Below are 18247 nucleotides of genomic sequence, written 5' to 3'. Positions count from 1 at the left end.
TGCAAAGAGTCAGACAGGACTGAGTGACTGAATTGATACATTTCTTAATTTCACTGAGCGGAGACACTTTTTTATATGTCTGTGCCCAAGCTACTGAGAAGGACACCTTAGGCAGAAAAAAGACTCAAATATTTGTTGATACAAGCCTTTGAAATCATTATCAAATCATTATAGAGAAGGCATAGCAAGTCTCTGATGATTCTTGACTGGCTTGAAGTGAACCAAATAGCTTTCAGAAACATTCTGCCTCACTTGATACATTGTTACCGACCTCTACAAATTACTCTATTAGTTTTTATACAAAGATGTACTCATATTCAATTCTAAAAGAAAACACAGAGTAATTGATATTATTTCTTTGTGAAAGGGAAAGGACTGTGGCTTGCCAGGCTCCTCTGTCCATGGAATTCTCTAGGCAAGGGTACTGGAGAGGGTAGTCATTCCCTTCTCCAGGGGGTCTTCCTGACCCAGGGATTGAACCTAGTCCTGCATTGGAGGCAGATTCTTTACCGTCTCAGCCACTAGGGAAGAAGAATTGTTTCTTTAGCTCTCATATAACTTATTCCCTAGCAAATAGTAACAAAAAAACCCTCTTACCTTTTGGTGGAAAATAGGACTTGCTTTCTGCTTTATGAGGCCAATCCACGACCAAAGGCCCAAATCTTCTGAAGCTAGCAGTTATTTCATCTTAAAAAAGTACAATAACATGCATTAGGAATTAATTTTAATGATTCATTCTAAAAAATCCTGTATTTTATGTTATTTTAAAAGATTTAATATTTTAAAGTACCAAATAGCCTAAGATAAACTAGAATATAAATACTAGAAACATGGTAAGATTTAATATTTTAAAGTACCAAATAGCCCAAGATAATATAAATATAAACCCAAAAATACAAATACTAGAAAAAATGTCTAATATCCTCATTAAAATGATACATAAAATTTAATCTACTTAGTCAAAGTAGTTTTTAAGCAGCACATTGGTTAGAATAATCAGTTCAGCATGACTTCTAAAATATTATATAATACCATATGGACACTAAGGGATTGACAGTATAGCAATTATAAATATTACTGACTTGAAAAACATGCTGACATTATATCAAATTAAAGATCCATAAAGAGATACATTACTGCTTGATAAAGTAACATATTGTAGGAAAAAAAAGGTCTGCTGAACAAGACACATAAAGCTTTAATATTTCTAAAATATACTAGAGTCTATACATGCTTGGTAGTTTCACTGAAAGATGTACAGGTCAAATACAATGACACGTTCAAGCTTATTTATCACATGGAAACTTCTGGTACAGATTAAAATACAGAATAAGTCTGTGGATATTTGAATTATAACTGAAAAAATTCCCAAAATGTAGTAATACTTTCTCTATTATTACATTGTAAATGAGAGTGGCAGATTTCCCACAGTCTCACAAGTATTAGTTTCAGTATTTTATATTTATCTTGAAGTATCTTTCTTTAGTTATTATTACACAGGATAATTTTTACATATGCTTAATATTCTTTATAAAATCTGAATTTTCTGTTTATGTACTGTTTCCATTCCTTGTTTAGGTTGTATAGTCTCTTATCTGTTTCTAAAAGTACATTTACACTTAAGTTGAATTTTTTATTCTTATACATTAAAGTTCCATGGTTGCTGCTGCTGCTGCTAAGTCACTTCAGTTGTGTCCAACTCTGTGCGACCCCATAGATAGCAGCCCACCAGGCTCCTCCGTCCCTGGGATTCTCCAGGCAAGAACACTGGAGCGGGTGGCCATTTCCTTCTCCAATGTATGCAAGTGAAAAGTGAAAGTGAAGTCGCTCAGTCGTGTCCGACTCCTCACAACCGCATGGACTGCAGCCCACCAGGCTCCTCCGTCCATGGGATTTTCCAGGCAAGAGTACTGGAGTGGGGTGCCATTGCCTTCTCCGAAAGTTTCATGGTTGGTTACCTTTAATTCATTGTTTGTGGTGTGTGTGTGTTTGTGCGCATGTGTGCGCATGCATTACAGTCATATGAAAAGTTTTTATGTATGGTTAAGTCACATACATACAAAACGTTTGGTCATATGTGTCATGGTCATACAAAAAGTTTTTTAAAGTTTTAAATAAATATATAAAACAAAAAATTTAATGTATTTAAATATGTTCTATATTTTAAAAATAACTGAGACATGAACTAAAGGAAAATCTGATTTATAAGCAATGCTCACAGTAACAATATGTAAAATATACAAAGTAAAGAAACAAACTTAGATCCCCATTCACACTATATTTTAGGTTTTTTTCTTTAGTATCACAAGTCATCATTTTACCTTCATCAATGTCTGGAGGAAGACCACCAACAAAAACTTTTCGAGAGAAACGTTCTATTCGCTCTCCATTCTGATGAGCTGAGTAACATGTGGGTGAATTTAAAACACCAACTTGATCATTATGCCCATCATCCAGCAAGCCATCATCTATTGGAAAGAGGGAAGAACGACCTAAAATATAAGAACAAATATAACCTGAATCTCAGATCTAAGAAAGTGATAAAAGTCAGGAATAAAAAGAGCAACAATTAAAGGCTTAAAAATGAAAGTGAAAAAATAAAAAGTGAAAGTGATATAGGTATCAAAAATTAAGGAACATTCAGATAGCTTGAAAGTTCAATTACCTGAATTCAAGAAAGACGTTGTCAGGGGAATGACTTAGAAATAAACATGGCCATATGATAACAATTATGTCATAAACAAACACTAGATCACTTTGATTTTTTTATGGAAAACAGCAAAAATCTGCTGTATGGGGATGGTTAAACTGGGTATGTAACAGGAGAAACCTTTTAGAAATTGGTGGCAGAAAGAAACGACACAGACTAAATTGATAAGAAAACAACATCAACAAAACACTTGCAGACCATAGTAATGAAGGATGAAAGTACCAAATTATACTTGCATATAAGATCTTGATGTACTGCATGTATGTCAGTTACATGACAGGGTGGACATGTGCAGAACAGAAGAGGCTCCCCTCCAGGACTTTGGTCCCCACCTGAGCCCACCCTTCAGGACACACACTTGTAGAGGAACAGACTACATAATTCTCTGCGGCAATCCTGATGCTGGATTCTGTGGGGATCACGATAAAAAAGTAAATAAGATGATCTTGTAAAACAGTCGCTAAAGTGCTTCAGAGGAAGTGTGCTGGAGGAAGGGAGTAACCTGGCTAATAAACAGGCAATTTCTTAAATCCCCAGGTGAAACTGGATAGCAGTTCTGGTAAAGGGGAAAATAGTGGTACTTAAGAAAAGGTAGGCTAGTAGAATATTTGTAAGAAAATAGTTTTGAATAAATTTTTCAAGTGGAAGGAGAAACATAAAAGAGAGAAGGAAAAAATGAATTTATTTAAGAAATAAGAGTCATGTTGGCTGAAACATGTTGGAAAAAAGGAAAATAAAAGCTAGAAAAGCACCCTGGGCTAGACAGAACACTTAGCCTTGAATGCCAGGCTACAGGACACATTTTATTTAGGAAGCGAAAAAACAAAAAGGAACAAACAAAAAACAACTGGATACAGGCATTCAAGCACGATGATAACTTTTCCTGTATTTTAGGAAGACTCCTCTTGGCAAATATGGTTAACGTGATGAGAAATGAGGCAACCAGAAGTCCTTCAAAAAATTCAGGAAGGAGGTACAGTTGGAGATACCTGAAGCAGTGAAAAGTAGATGGGAAATGAAACAGGAAAAAAGAATGGAAAGGAGGAATCAAGAGGTTTTAGAATATAAGTGGTAAAAATCATTAACTGAATAAGTGTAAGGACAGTAAAGACCTGAAACTGCAACAGGAAAGGGAAATGTGTCCTAGACATGTGAAGGTTCACAAGCTTCACATCTGCGACGCTCAGAAATGGGGAGCAAGGAGAAGAGTCACAGTGCTGAGAAAGTTGTCTGGGGTCAACTATCCAGTAAACTGGTGGGAGCTTAATGTTCTTTATAACATCACTGATAAGAACTCCAGTGAGAAATGGTAAGGAGAGCACCTTAGGAAACTTACAAAGGAGAAATGAAAGAATAAAAAAAACAATGAAGGAACAATGTCAGATGTTAAGATAATGATTTGAGAACAATGACAAGTTGAAGACATGCATGATCTTTGAAGGCAGTAGCATTAGTAAAGCTGCTGGTAGAGTTTTGTGAAGTACAGACATCAAACAAGTTTATTACAGAAAGAAAAAGAAAATAAGGATATAGGCAAGGTTTTTTTTTTTCTTTAAGATGGAGTAAAGGATTTTTTAAATGAGGAGAAAATGTATATAATCTGTACTATGTCTTAATATATACAAATTATAAATATAATATAAAGTGTCATTAATGTGCTATCATCTTGAAAAGTATGGTACATAATGATGCAACTGATGTAACAAAGACAACCTGAAATGTGATGGCCTGCACAGAACTGGGGTTGTTGGGCTGAGGAAAGGGTGACATGTCTGTGAGCTATAGCTAGCTAGATGTTATAAGTAAGAATTTTAATTTTATAAGATCAAAAATAGGGGGAAAGACCATATTTGGTATAGGAAAGAAATTATTCTGCATATTCAAATTTAATTTAACAAGATGTTCTGAAATATAACCATATTCACTGAGTAAGTCTATGAATATTTAACTTTCCCAATACCTTTGCTATAAGGAATAAGGACCATGAGAAACAAACGTCAATATTCCTTGTGATCAATAGAAAGAAAGCTCTTCAAAATGAAACTATTTTCCTTAAAGAGAACCTCATTAGAACCATCGCAAGTAATATTAATTATGAATAACTAGTTCAACTTTCTACAGTTGGACTTTAAATGAATAATTCTATATTTTAAGAAGAATAAGATGAGGTAGAGAAACAACATCAATATTTAGTTTTTGATTAAAACGATAAATCCAAATTTTATACTTATTTCAGACATGCTAATGCTTAAACAGAAATACTGAATGCAGTGATAAAGAAAGTCACTATATAAGCAACATCAGATAGCTGACCCAAATGACTTAAATTTTTTCTCTTAACTATAATATTTTAAGTATACTCATTATATACTAATGAATTTTTCTGTATTCTCCAGGCCAGAATACTGGAGTGGGCAGCCTTTCCCTTCTCCAGGGTATCTTCCCAACCCAGGGATCGAACCCAGGTATCCTGCATTGCAGGCATACTCTTTACCAGCTGAGCCACCAGGGAAGCCCTATTCTGTATTACTAACTATAGTATTCTAACTATAGATACTGTCTAAAATAAATACTGCAGTTAATATAGTAACTATCAAAGATTCAAGTGTAATCTATGTCTAAAATCTATTAGCCAAAGTACAGATGAACAAAAGATACAATGAAAAGGCTGGGAACATGTCATATACTGGCCGTACTCATGATAATCTTTATTGCTGGGAAATCACGACCACTTTCGTTCTAGAAGCCATAAAAGCTCTAGAGTTAAATACTCATTTAAAAGAGGAGTTAACTCAACATGTATCGTCAACAAAAATACTGTTTTTCATCTTCCCAATTATCCTTCCCTGTAACTCAAATTAACATGATTATAAAAGAAGACCACTAAATAACTATGCCTTCCATGTACTTAAAAAATACTTTCTAAGAAAGAATAAAAAAGAAAATTAAAATCACCAATACTAAGTATGAAAAAGCAGACATCAATCAACACAAAATGCATGGTTTTTAACAGACTGAGGAAATTCCCATCTATTCCTAGTTTCCTTAGAGGTTTTTAAATCATGAATAGCTGCTGAATGTTATCAGATATGCTTCCTATATCTGTGGTATTTCTACTGCATGCATATATGCATGGCATTTCTAATTCCTTCTGTTTATGTGGTGAATTATAGTAACTGATTTTCAAATGTCAATCATATTTCTGGGATAAATCCCACTTAATCATGATACATTTTCCATTTCTATAAACTTCTAGATTCAGTCTGTCAATATTTTCTTTAGAATTTTTACCTCTACTTCATGAGGGATACTAGTATATAGTTTTCTTATAAAATTCTTGTCAGGTTTTAGTATCAGGGTTATAAAATAAGTTAGGAAAAGCTCTACTTACAAACACAAATGCAAGCAAATTAGCTTACACTAAGATATCTAAAATGTACAATAAAATTTTAAAAAGTAAATATGGTAGTTACAATAAATATTATAGATAGAAGCCATAAGAGATGAAAGAGAAAAATAGGACTATACAACGTTGGCCAATCACTGCCAGTGAAAGAGTGTGAGAAGGCCTTTATGTTGCCAGGCCTATTCAACAGGTCACCAAGATCTCCTTTCAACATGAAAGCAACATAACAGAATGCATATTCCTATAAACAGGACTCAAAGTACACCTTCTCCAAAACCAGGAAATCAGCAAAGATTTTGTAGGGAGAAAAACTGCAGCCACCACAAATACAAGCCTCATTTATGATGTTAATCATGATTTCATGATCTTTTGGGGCTTCCCAGGTGGCTTAGATGGTAGAGAATCTGCCTGCAAAGCAGGAGACCTGGGTTTGATTCCTGGGTCGGGAAGATCCCTTGGAGGAGGAGATGGCTTCCCACTCCAGTATTCTTGTCTGGAGAATTCCATGGACAGAGAAGTCTGGCAGAGTCCATGGAGTTGCAAAGAGTCAGGCATGACTGAGCGACTAACACATACCCATACAATCATGATTCAAACTACTCACTTTAAAGTATTAAAAAAAAATCATTAGAGAATGCATGGAACTTCTCTATATCCATATAAAAACTGCTGTTCTATACAAGCAATAATAAAAACTCTACTATGAGCATCCTAAACTGAAGACGGAACTAAAGACAAACTTACACATATGCTTGTATGACTGAGAGCTACTCCTCCACATCTGGTCCTCTTATGTGTGCAGGTGTATGTGTAGCACAATGGATACAGTTAGAGAAGTAATGGGCAATTACTAACTTTGACACTGGTGGCTATTCTAATATGCCCAAAACTAATCATTATACTTGGCTTTTCAGATCATAGCCTTATTCTGGATGCCCAGAATTAAGACATTTCCCAACACAGAAACACAGCAGGGACAGGCAGGAGAGGAAAACAAACTATTTGTGCAAAATTAAGTTAATTTATAGCTTAAAGGTAAGCATGGTTCTTTGATTTTAATGTATATCCTGTACTTTTATTTACTGATTGTTGGTTTAAAAATTAAAGCAAATGCAAAACAAAGTATTACTATTAAGAAAGAATATTCCTCCCATGCTTCAAGATCCTGGCAGCCACTCCACTGGGTTAAATGACCCACCAGTGTGATGGCATGAATTTTATTTCATATGCAAGGATTAAAAAAACTATCCAAACAACAGAAATAGGTCTGGAACTGATCTCTCTCAAGCACTGCCTGTGAAATTAGATAGAATCACTATCTAGAATGTTTCTCCAAAGAACTAAGACAGGAGCTATAGTTATTACTTAAAAATGTTTTGCCCCAATAATAGGATTGTCCTTTTCTCACAGGGAATAAAGATATTTAATTTTTAAAAAATCAGTTAAAACTTGGTACCCTATATGTCTTTGTAAACTAACTGCTAGACATAATATATTTGGGTTAAAATTGAGTTCACACTAATAAACTATAAGAAACAGAAAACAAGAAAATAATCCCATTTATAATCACATAAAAAAGAAAAAAATATCAATGAACAAACTTAACTAAGGAGGTGAAAGACCTATACTCTAAAAACTGTAAGGTGCTAAAGAAATGCAAGATGACAGAAATAGATGGAAAAATAAGACTATTGTCATGGATTAGAAGTAATATTGTTAAAATTTCCATACTATTCAAAGCAATCTACAGATTCGATGCACTCCCTATTAAGATACTAATGACATTTTCCACATGATTAGAACAAATGATTCTAAAATTTGCACAGAACCCCAAAACACCAAAAAACAAAACTTTGAATAGCCAAAGCAGTCTTGAGAAAGAAGACCAAAGCTTGAAGTATCAGGCTTCTTGATTTTAAACTATACAACAGAGCTAGAGTAATAAAAACAGTACGGTACTGACACAGAAAGGACACACAGATCAATGGAACAGAAAACAAAGCTCAGAAATAAACCAACATGCTGATGATCAATTAGTCTGCATGACAAAGAAGGCAAGAACACACAGGGGGAAAAGACAGTCTCTTCAAAAAACAGTGCTGGGAAAAAGGAATTACACGAAAAGAATGAAACTGGATTACTTTCTCACATCATATACAAAAAAAAAAAGTCAAAATGGATTAAAGACTTAAATATAAGACCTAAAACTCCTAGAAGAAAACATAGACAGTAAGCTCTCTGACTCTGGTTTAGGCAATATATTTCTTTGAACATGTCTCCTCAGGCAAAGGCACCAAAAGCAAAAATAAATAAATGGGACTACAGCAAATGATAAAAAGCTTTGCACAGTGAAGGAAATCAACAAAATGAAAAAGCAATCAACTGAATGGGAGATGACATCTACAGATGACAGTAAGGGGTTGATATCCAAAACATAGAAAGAACTTACACAACACAGTATCAACAACAACAAAATTTTGAAATAAGCAGAGGACCTGAATTGGCCTTTTTTCCGGAGATGACATCCAGATGGCCAAAAGATACATAAAAAGATACTCAACATCATTAATTATTAGGCAAACCACAAAGAGATGCCAACTCACTCCTGTCAGAATGGCTATAACAAAAAGGCAAGAAATAACAAGTGTTGGCATGGACGTGAAGAAAAGGCAACTCATGAAATGTTGTTGAAATATTACTCAGCCATTAAAAAGATGAAATCTTACAATGCACACTAACACAGATGACCTAGAAGGTATTAATTACATTAAAGGAAATAAATCAAAAAAAGATACTGTATGATTTTACTTATATGCGGAATCTGAAAAACAACACGAATACACAAAACAAAACAGAAACATATTCATAGATACAAAGCATAAACTGGAGGTTGCCAGAGGGGAGGAAGGTGGAATAAACAAAATAGAAATAGGTAAAAGGAATAAAGAGGTTTAAAATTCCAGTTTATACACAGAGATGTATTGATAATGGACAGCATAGAGAATATAGCTAATAATACTGTAATAATTTTGTATGGGGACAGATGGTTACTAGACTTATCATTGTGATCATTTTCCATAAAATACTGAATTACCACACTGTACATCTAAAACTAGTGTAATACTGTATGCTGCTGGTACTTAGTTTCTAAGTCATGTCCAACTCTTGTGACCCCATGGAATGCAGCCTGCCAGACTCCTTCTGTCCACAGGTTTTCCCAGGCAAGAATACTGGAGTGGGTTGCCATTTCCTTCTCCAATAGTACTGCATACAAATTATAATTCAATAAAAAGGTGATAAAAGTAGTTACCAAAGATGAAAATTGTCAGCCTTTATGTCATCATGAAAGGATTTGGTAGTGGTGATGTTAGGGAATATATACTTACTCTGGCTATTTTATAAGACTGTTAAAGAGTCAAATGAGTTCAAATTAAATCTAATCACAGAAAATCCTGGATCAATTTTTAAGCAATATTTTAAGTATAATGTATTATTAATACTTATTCATTATGGCACAGGAATATGAATGGCTATATACACAGTATGAATAAATCCAACCACTCTAACTAAGGCTGTGTAATTTTACTCCCTTTAAAAGTATTTCTCCCATCTTCCCATTTCATATGTAATACACTAAAATCTACTGAGTAAAGCTTTGGGCTTGCCTGCTAGAAAAGATTGCTTTGTGGTTTTTAGTTTCACTAACTAAAACAGATTCTTTATTTCTGTTATTTAACATAATTCTGTATATTTTTACTCCACTGGAATAGAGCAGCATTTTAATCCTGTCCCTATTATTGCATTAAAAGGACAGGCTACAGTAACAGAAATATTTCAGACTGAGAGATAGTGCTTAAGTTACACTTCACACTTCTTTCACAACCTCCAAACCTACTCCAAGCTCAGACCAGTATGTTCACTCTCAGAATGAAATAAACATTGAATATATAAGATAGACATAAGAGTCTTTCTCCTTTCTAATCCTGGCCCTCAGGCAGCACTGTAGAAGAACTTTTTATGGCTCCCAGGGCACAGAAATACATAGGAGTAGGGGCAGGATACAAATGAAAAGCAGGGGAAGAAATCTTTGCTTTTCTTAATCACTTTTAGCATATTTAAATTTTAATTATTCCTAAGGTATATTTCACATATTAGTATCCACAGGCAGTTTGGATTATACTGACATTATTAAATATATTAAAATATACACATTCATTTTGGTAGTATTTGGTTTTTACTGCACTCAAGTGGGAAATCTTTTAAATGAAAACAGCTACTCTATGCCTGAGCTTAAAGGTGAGTCAAAGGTGACAAAAGAAGAAAAAAATAGTTCTTCTTAAACTAGACTATAAAGTCAAGATGCTTGTGAAAATAATACTGTCCACCCACCATTCACTGGTAAACAGCAATGTCTTATTTTTTGGCAAAAACTGTATTGGCTCACTGTGACACATACCACATCAACAGATCTGATGTGCAGGAGAGTTTTCTTTTTAGAAAAGAAAAATGACTAAATAAATAAACGGACTTTCTTTGATGGACCATATCTAAAATATGAAACCCATAAAAGGAATCTTTGATAGTTAAAAGGTTATCATTGTGATACTGCTACGACATCTAGCATAGGAAGAGGAAAAAGTGAGTAGAAAATAGGAAGAAAGCCAGGCTACTTCTTGTTGACATACTCCTTTAGTATGTGCTTTTTAAAAAAATATATTTTATTACTTACTGTGTTAAAAGTGTACTTTCAAACTCAAATAAGACCTCTCAATAGTTATTTCTAATGGGTATACTTTAAAAAAATTTATTGACGTATAGTTGATTTACAATGTGTTAATTTTCTGCTGTACAGCAAAGTGACTCAGTTATATATATATATATGTGTGTGTGTGTGTATATATATATATTTTTTCTTTTTCATATTCTTTTCCATTCTGCTTCATCACAGTGTATTTTCATCTGACTATCAAATCTAAAATTTTAAAAGCAGACTCCTAGGAGGAACAACTAGAAAAATTACTAATGCTATACAATGTGAGAGGAAAAGTTAGCCACCACCATGCCCTACCCGCTTCACTCCACCTCCTGCTAAACTAAGCCAAGTAAGTATAACAACTGTCAGCTCTGTGCTACAGAAGGCTTCTACTAAAAGCCTTAAAACCAAGTGAGAGTCTTCTTTCTTCCAATGCTGGGAGGCAGCTCTGAAGTAGAAGTCTTTGTGGCTCCCAGAGGACAGAGATATTTGAGTAAAGCACAAATTTTTGTTTTTTTCTTAATATAGTCACAGTCTATAATTATTAAATTAAGATAAAAGAAGATAAACAACATGATTTTCCTATACCTTGTTTCAAAGAACTTTCCAGATTATGACATTTACATTGGAATATACCAAATCAGGTGTATAAATCACACTAAGATTAAAAGATGAAACGTGCATAAAAAGACAAGAATCCTAAATTGCTCTACAGTTTCAAAAATACCTAAAAACACAGATTGGTAAATGGGCTTTTTTCAAGAGAACTAAATTTCCATATTAAAATACCACAGTGAAATAAGATAGTCCAGAGAACTGAAAATCGGTACTAAAATTTTCAATTTTTCTCCTCTTCTCAGCTGCTAGTAACAATCTCTAGAAAGTTATTCAGCTTCAGTTTTCTAAGTCATTAGTCTCTAAATCCTCTTAATTTTTTAGTTAGAAAAATAAAGAACCAAGAGATTCAGTGAAGCATTTCAAGAAACTAGATTCTGAAAATGAAGTTAAATTCAGACAACGTTGAAATACGAAACTGGAAATACTACTGACATGTATAAAATACTAGTTTCTGTCGTCAGTGGTGACAGTTTTGCATGTTTGTTTTCAAAGTCACACACTCATGACTAGATAAAAAGAATTTGAAGCACTGGCACACATACATAAAATTTATGAAGAGGCACTGTTCTTACTATCTATGCTCCATGGCTCAAGGAAGAGTTTACAAGCTAAGGAAAATCCTTTTACATGAGTACTATGGTTACTGGCACTTACAACAACCACATAAGTAGTATGGCTATTCATCACTTAGAGGATAATCTAGTGTAAAGTTACTTTTGCTTCTTCTCATCCCATCATCACATCTACTTTTCTTCCTATCAATTTCTGCACATGAAAAAGAAAAGCAAAGTTTAAGCCACAGAAAATGTTAGCTGCTTTCCTAGGAAGCTGAACAAAGCAGCGCTGCACAGTCCTAGTCTTTTCCTTAAGAAAACAAGAACCCAAAGGGGAAGACTCTTGTGCAAGAGAGAAAGTGTGTGTGTGTGTGAGAGAGACAGAGAGAGAGAAAGTGCATGTGCGTGTGGTACTAAGACAGAAAGAAAAGATTATTTTAAGACACAGAGAAATATGAGCAACATGATTTCTATATGTCGGTGTTAATAGTAATCTGCTTGGTATTTGGCATGTTCAATTGGATCAAACATAAAACTAATAAACTAGAGCTATAAATTATATACCATAGATAAGACAATCAGTTATAGATTGGGAGAGCAGAAACTTCATATTGCATGTCGCCTTCAGTAGTATCTATTAAACACATCTCTTAAAACACTATAAACAGAAGGTTTATTTTAAAAGATACACAAATGACTTTAAAAAGTTAAAATCTAGACATTTATAATGGAAAAATTTATTAAATAACCATATTAGTATGAAAGTGTACCTTAAAGGTTAAGATATTTAGGGTTCAAAACTTGGACAAGTAAGTGTGCAAATCAAAACACAATTTTTCAGTGAGTTTCCAGACATTGCATAATAAATTTGGGATAATTACAACATTGATCAGTAAAACCCAATTAGAATCAGTTATACCATAGCAAACAGAAATGAATTACCTCGTCTTCGCCCATAACTCCTCGCTGCATGTAAACAAAGGACAAATTGTAAAATGTCAGAACTAAAAATAAGCCCACATAAACAAACATTTGTGACACGGAAAGCTATGTGGGCATCTGGAAATTAGAACTACTTTGTCTTAAGAGCTACCTCAATATCATCACACAACATGTGCATGGTATTTTTAATATTTACAAAGCACTCTTTTATGTCTCATCTGAACCATATAAAAACTGTGAAATTAACTGGAAATACAAAATTTATTCTCAATTATGTTAAACTCATGAATAAATATTTCTTTCATCTAATTGGGATAGGAATATGTAACACTTTATGGTTAAATAGCATCCTAAATATTTTTCCCAATGAATGGAGACAACTTGAATTGAATCCTTACTTTTCTACTTATTATAAAAAATGATACAGCATATAATGTCCAACTAGTAATTCAGGTCAACATCCCTTTTTATGCAAAGCCCTGCATGGAAAAATAACTGGAAGACACAGAAGAGTGAAAAGCTAAAACAATACTGAACTGGTCCGCTGAAGTCTACAGAGCTTAGACAGACAGAATACAAGACTCATGTTCAAACTTGCTTAAGTGAGGAAATGATCAATGACAGACTAACAGTGCTTTCAGTCTTTTTTGGTACATTTTATAACAGCTAAGTGTTTATTGTCTCCACATCTGGAGTAAGAGGGATTCTGATACAAACTATTATTAGTATCTTCAAAGAATAGTACATATGCTAAACCTTTAAAAGGGTAAAGCAGAAAGTATTTCAACCTATGTTACTAGCAGTTTACAGATTCCTCATGGAGAAAAAACACTGCAATTTATTTTTCATAAGAGTACCAGTTTGATAAAATCCACAACGTTTTTAAATAACTCAGCTCCCAAATCTGAGTATACTATGAGTATTTCTACTCTAGAATTAGCAGTAAACCAAAAATGACTGTCAAAATCAAGATCTTAATTCATATTCATCGATTTTTTTAAGCCTGGGAAAAATCTGTTATTGAAAAATTTCAAGTCAAAATATGTATTAAAGGTTGTCAGAAATGTAGTCTCTCCAAAGGTATGAAATTTAAAGATCAAAGGAAAACATTTTACATCATTAAACACATTCCATTGTAGAGATTTTACAAAACTAAAAAAAATTATACTAAGGCTTTAATATAAAGAAGTGTGTCTACAGGGTGGGGATACAGTCTTAGTTCCCCTATAATAAACAGGGGAGAACCAAACTTGAAAAGTCTTAATTGTTTTTATTTCAAGAAATAAGCCAGTAAATGTAAGGTTTGTATTAGTCTTTTATATAAAGTAACTTCATTAACATCCTGCATTTTACTGTCTTTAGTTATGTATACTGTATGTACAGACTGTTGTCTTCTCTTATATAAATGCAGACTTAACCTGTCCATGAGTTCCAGTTACCTCAAAACCTGGCAGATTTACCTCACCTATATACACATTTATATATAGCTTACCTCTGCATGTGTTTATGTGTATATACAGATTATATTAATATATAGCTTAACTGATCTATATATTAGTTCAGGGTGGAGGTAGTGTTGGAAGTGGCATTTGGAATTTTGTCATCTAGGTCTTCTGAGACATATACAGGGTTTCAAACAGACTGATGGTCAACTATGGAAAATCAGACACTAGGAATTATAAAAGGAGTTATCAAGAACAGGCTATGGAAGGATGAATTCCCTGAAGTCTTTATAATTGTATTCAGCATCAAAGTGGTCAATAGGCCCCAAAGCATTTCACAAAAGTTGGGCTTCCTGCTTATCTAAAGGCATTAATCTAATATAAATTTGCTTTGTGGAATTTCATTCATGGTTGTAGAGGGTCAAATATTCAAAAGAAAATAAAACTTTTCATCAAATTTAAAGTCATATTATAAAATTATGGTTAAGTAATAATGTACACACTCCAGGAGATAGTGAAGGACAGGGAAGCCTGGTGCACTCCAGTCCATGGGTCACAAAGAGTCGGACATGACTTAGCAACTGTATGACAATTCATGATCTATTGAGAAAATTAATGACATCATAACCAGTTTATGGTCTTAGCTTTTATGTTCTTAGCTGAGGCTAGTCAACATTAAAACAGTGAAAATATGTACAAATGTTCACAGCATATTAGGTTTCATTTCATTTCTAGGCTTGAACACATTACTTAGAAAGTTTCTCCAACTATCTCATACCTGAGGAATTTTAGAATCCTGTAAAGAGCTACTGACCTTATTTCTTGGACAACTCTCAGATTCCAAGTCTCTACATTACCAAAAATAGAACTGACTGCAGATGAAGCTAAACCATGTGAAACATTCCCTATTCCCTGTCATGGAAATAACCAATCTCCTACCATTATGCTAAACAACGGTGTTGTGTACTCAACTTTCCTACTAATATTTCTATGTGAATTTCATGGGTATGTTCCACTGTCACCAAATCAGAATTATCAGAAATCCTCAGTGAGAAAAGAAAATCATTACCTGTCTAGTAATCATTGTTTTAATTAAAACAGACTTTTTAAGGAGTATGCCCCACCCAAACTCATTTAGAATATGATTTAGAGAAAAAAAAAAAAAGCAAATAATTTGTAGTATAAAAACACTGTACTTAGAGTATTAAATTTCAGGTACATAGATTTATAAAGCATCATAAAAAGTGAGGAACTGGCTGTTTAACATACATGTGTATATATATATGTATATATGTATGTATGTGTGTTTTAAAATATACATTATAGGCACACACATATATATTTCTTTGTTTTCAATGAAGGTAATAAGGAGGTGAGAAAAGCCTGAAGATCCTTCCTATACAAGGGATGTTACAGTTTGGTCCTGGTTACCAATAATGTTTAGATTCTAACCTGCAGCTACTTAGAAAGAAACAGAATAATTCTAACCTTCTCCTTAGGACCTTTGTGCCCTTAGGTATTTACTCTCAGCAACAGTCTGTGCTACCTGAATTACTGCAACTGGAGGAAGGGACAGGTAAACATACCAAATCAGCTGAAATATATTTAAAGGTTAACATTTTCTTGGTGTGAAGCTAAAGACATTATGTTTTGTTCTAAAAGAGCCAAAACCAAGGGGAGAAATATTCCCCCCCAACCACAATCCTTTTCAAGATCCAACATAAATCTGCTATGATCTACTTCACTTCTATCAGCATCAAAAAAGAACTGATTGTATACCCAAGTTTCCTATTTTCATGACTGAATATACTTAAGACAATTTCATTACTGAGTACATTTTCTTAATTAAAAGATACACATTATTTCCTCCTAAAATAGAGCAAGCTCTTGATTACAAACATGGCTGTATGTGGTTAATCACAACAAATCTGAATTACAAACCAGCTTGCTACCCACTCCCCACACTTCTGGTCTGTTCCCCTTTTGAAAAATCGCATGTACTAATAAAAATGTAAGCTATTTTTCTTGGGAGACATGGGAACGGAGTACAGTAATAGAAACAAATACTCCAATGATGCACCATTTTGTATTACTCCTAGAAAAGATTTTTTTTTACTATTATTAAAAATGTAAGATTTATACACTTAGAAATACAAACATTAAAGCTGTCATTCTAACATCAGCCACTAAAACCTTTGGTTTTTAGACAATCTACCCGTTGCTATATAATGCAACTTCCCTAAGGTACTTCTAGATGTTAAAGCTGGACTCTTCTACAATATCTGAATTATTCAACAGTGGCAGTGTTCACTAGTTTACTGGATTTTTAACTGAATTGAGGAACATGGTCTATTGTAGGAGCCTATTTGCAGTTATATTTCAATGACATTTTTTACTGTTAAAATCTGTAAAAAAAAAAAAAAAGAAATCTAAAGAACAACGTCACAAGACATACAGGTATGGGATTATAACTTTTTCTATATCTGAGCAAACAGAGGCTCAGAGTTATGGATTTGCCAGGGGTACTTCAGAGTTTCACCTATTTTGACCAACTTCCTGACCTTTACTCCAGTCCCTGTTTATCCTTTATTATCCCTTACTTAAAAGGAGTATTTACATGTTTAGCTATCATGCTAATTACTCAAGAAGGTAGAATCACAAAACATTTACATTGTCTGCCTTATCTTCATAACCCCTAGACCTGAGTTTATATACTATCTTTTAATGGACTCAAACCTAGCACCACTAGAATATTACAGATTTCTGCTAGTCCTGTATTAGCTAAGGAATGATCTTAAACTGTCATCAGTTCAGTTCAGTTCAGTTGCTCAGTCGTGTCCCACTCTTTGCGACCCCATGAATCGCAGCACACCAGGCCTCCCTGTCCATCACCATCTCCCGGAGTTCACTCAGACTCACATCCATCGAGTCTGTGATGCCATCCAGCCATCTCATCCTCGGTCGTCCCCTTCTCCTCCTGCCCCCAATCCCTCCCAGCATCAGAGTCTTTTCCAATGAGTCAACTCTTCGCATGAGGTGACCAAAGTACTGGAGTTTCAGCTTTAGCATCATTCCTTCCAAAGAAATCCCAGGGTTGATCTCCTTCAGAATGGACTGGTTGGATCTCCTTGCAGTCCAAGGGACTCTCAAGAGTCTTCTCCAACACCACAGTTCAAACGCATCAATTCTTCGGCACTCAGCCTTCTTCACAGTCCAACTCTCACATCCATACGTGACCATAGGAAAAACCATAGCCTTGACTAGACGGACCTTAGTTGGCATAGTAATGTCTCTGCTTTTGAATATACTATCTAGGTTGGTCATAACTTTTCTTCCAAGGAGTAAGCGTCTTTTAATTTTATGGCTGGATGAAACTGTAATAGGAGTGTGTTTATTTTAATGAGCATTTGTGCACCATCAAAAGTCATCTTGGGTGCCACAAAGGGTAAGTGTACCACACTTGAGAAACACTGCTTAAGGAATCATTTTACTTTTATTGACTCCAACTTTGAGCATCTTCCAAATGGTTCTAGTCAGGGTTTCTGAAGTAACGTACGTCTTTGTCCACTATAAATAACTTCCTTCAAACACTTAAAAATTCCAGTTATGTCTTCTCTTAATTTTATATTCCACAAACAGATCCAGCTTCTTCATTTACGCATAAGACACGATTTTTACTCTTTCAAAGTCATTTTGTCACTGTTCATCACCCATTACCACAACTGACTTTTACTGTCAGGAACTCTTCTAAATACTTCATGTGAATTAAATCACTCACTTCTTACAAGATCCTTCTAAAGCAGGCAGAATGCTGTCTCTTTT

The 18247-nt window shown here is 34.2% G+C and overlaps 1 protein-coding gene across 6 annotated transcripts in view; it reads right to left on the bottom strand.

Moving 5' to 3' along the window:
- The window catches only part of CPEB2 (cytoplasmic polyadenylation element binding protein 2), a 78696-nt gene that overhangs the window by 19555 nt on the left and 40894 nt on the right, over nucleotides 1–18247 (bottom strand). For 4 of the 6 annotated variants that reach the window (XM_018049742.1, XM_018049739.1, XM_018049738.1 and 1 more), the window contains 2 exons: nucleotides 2322–2492; nucleotides 598–687 (listed from right to left, as the gene is read on the bottom strand). In XM_018049742.1, coding sequence (XP_017905231.1) covers nucleotides 598–687; nucleotides 2322–2492 — 261 coding nt within the window. Of the gene's footprint in view, nucleotides 1–597; nucleotides 688–2321; nucleotides 2493–12983; nucleotides 13008–18247 lie in introns of all 6 variants that reach the window. The other 2 variants (XM_018049737.1, XM_018049740.1) reach the window with 1 other exon arrangement.

This window comes from Capra hircus, chromosome 6 (assembly GCF_001704415.2).
Source record: "Capra hircus breed San Clemente chromosome 6, ASM170441v1, whole genome shotgun sequence".
Lineage (NCBI taxonomy): Eukaryota > Metazoa > Chordata > Mammalia > Artiodactyla > Bovidae > Capra > Capra hircus.
Note: the sequence above shows the minus strand (reverse complement) of the source record. Positions and strands in the feature narration are given on the sequence as shown.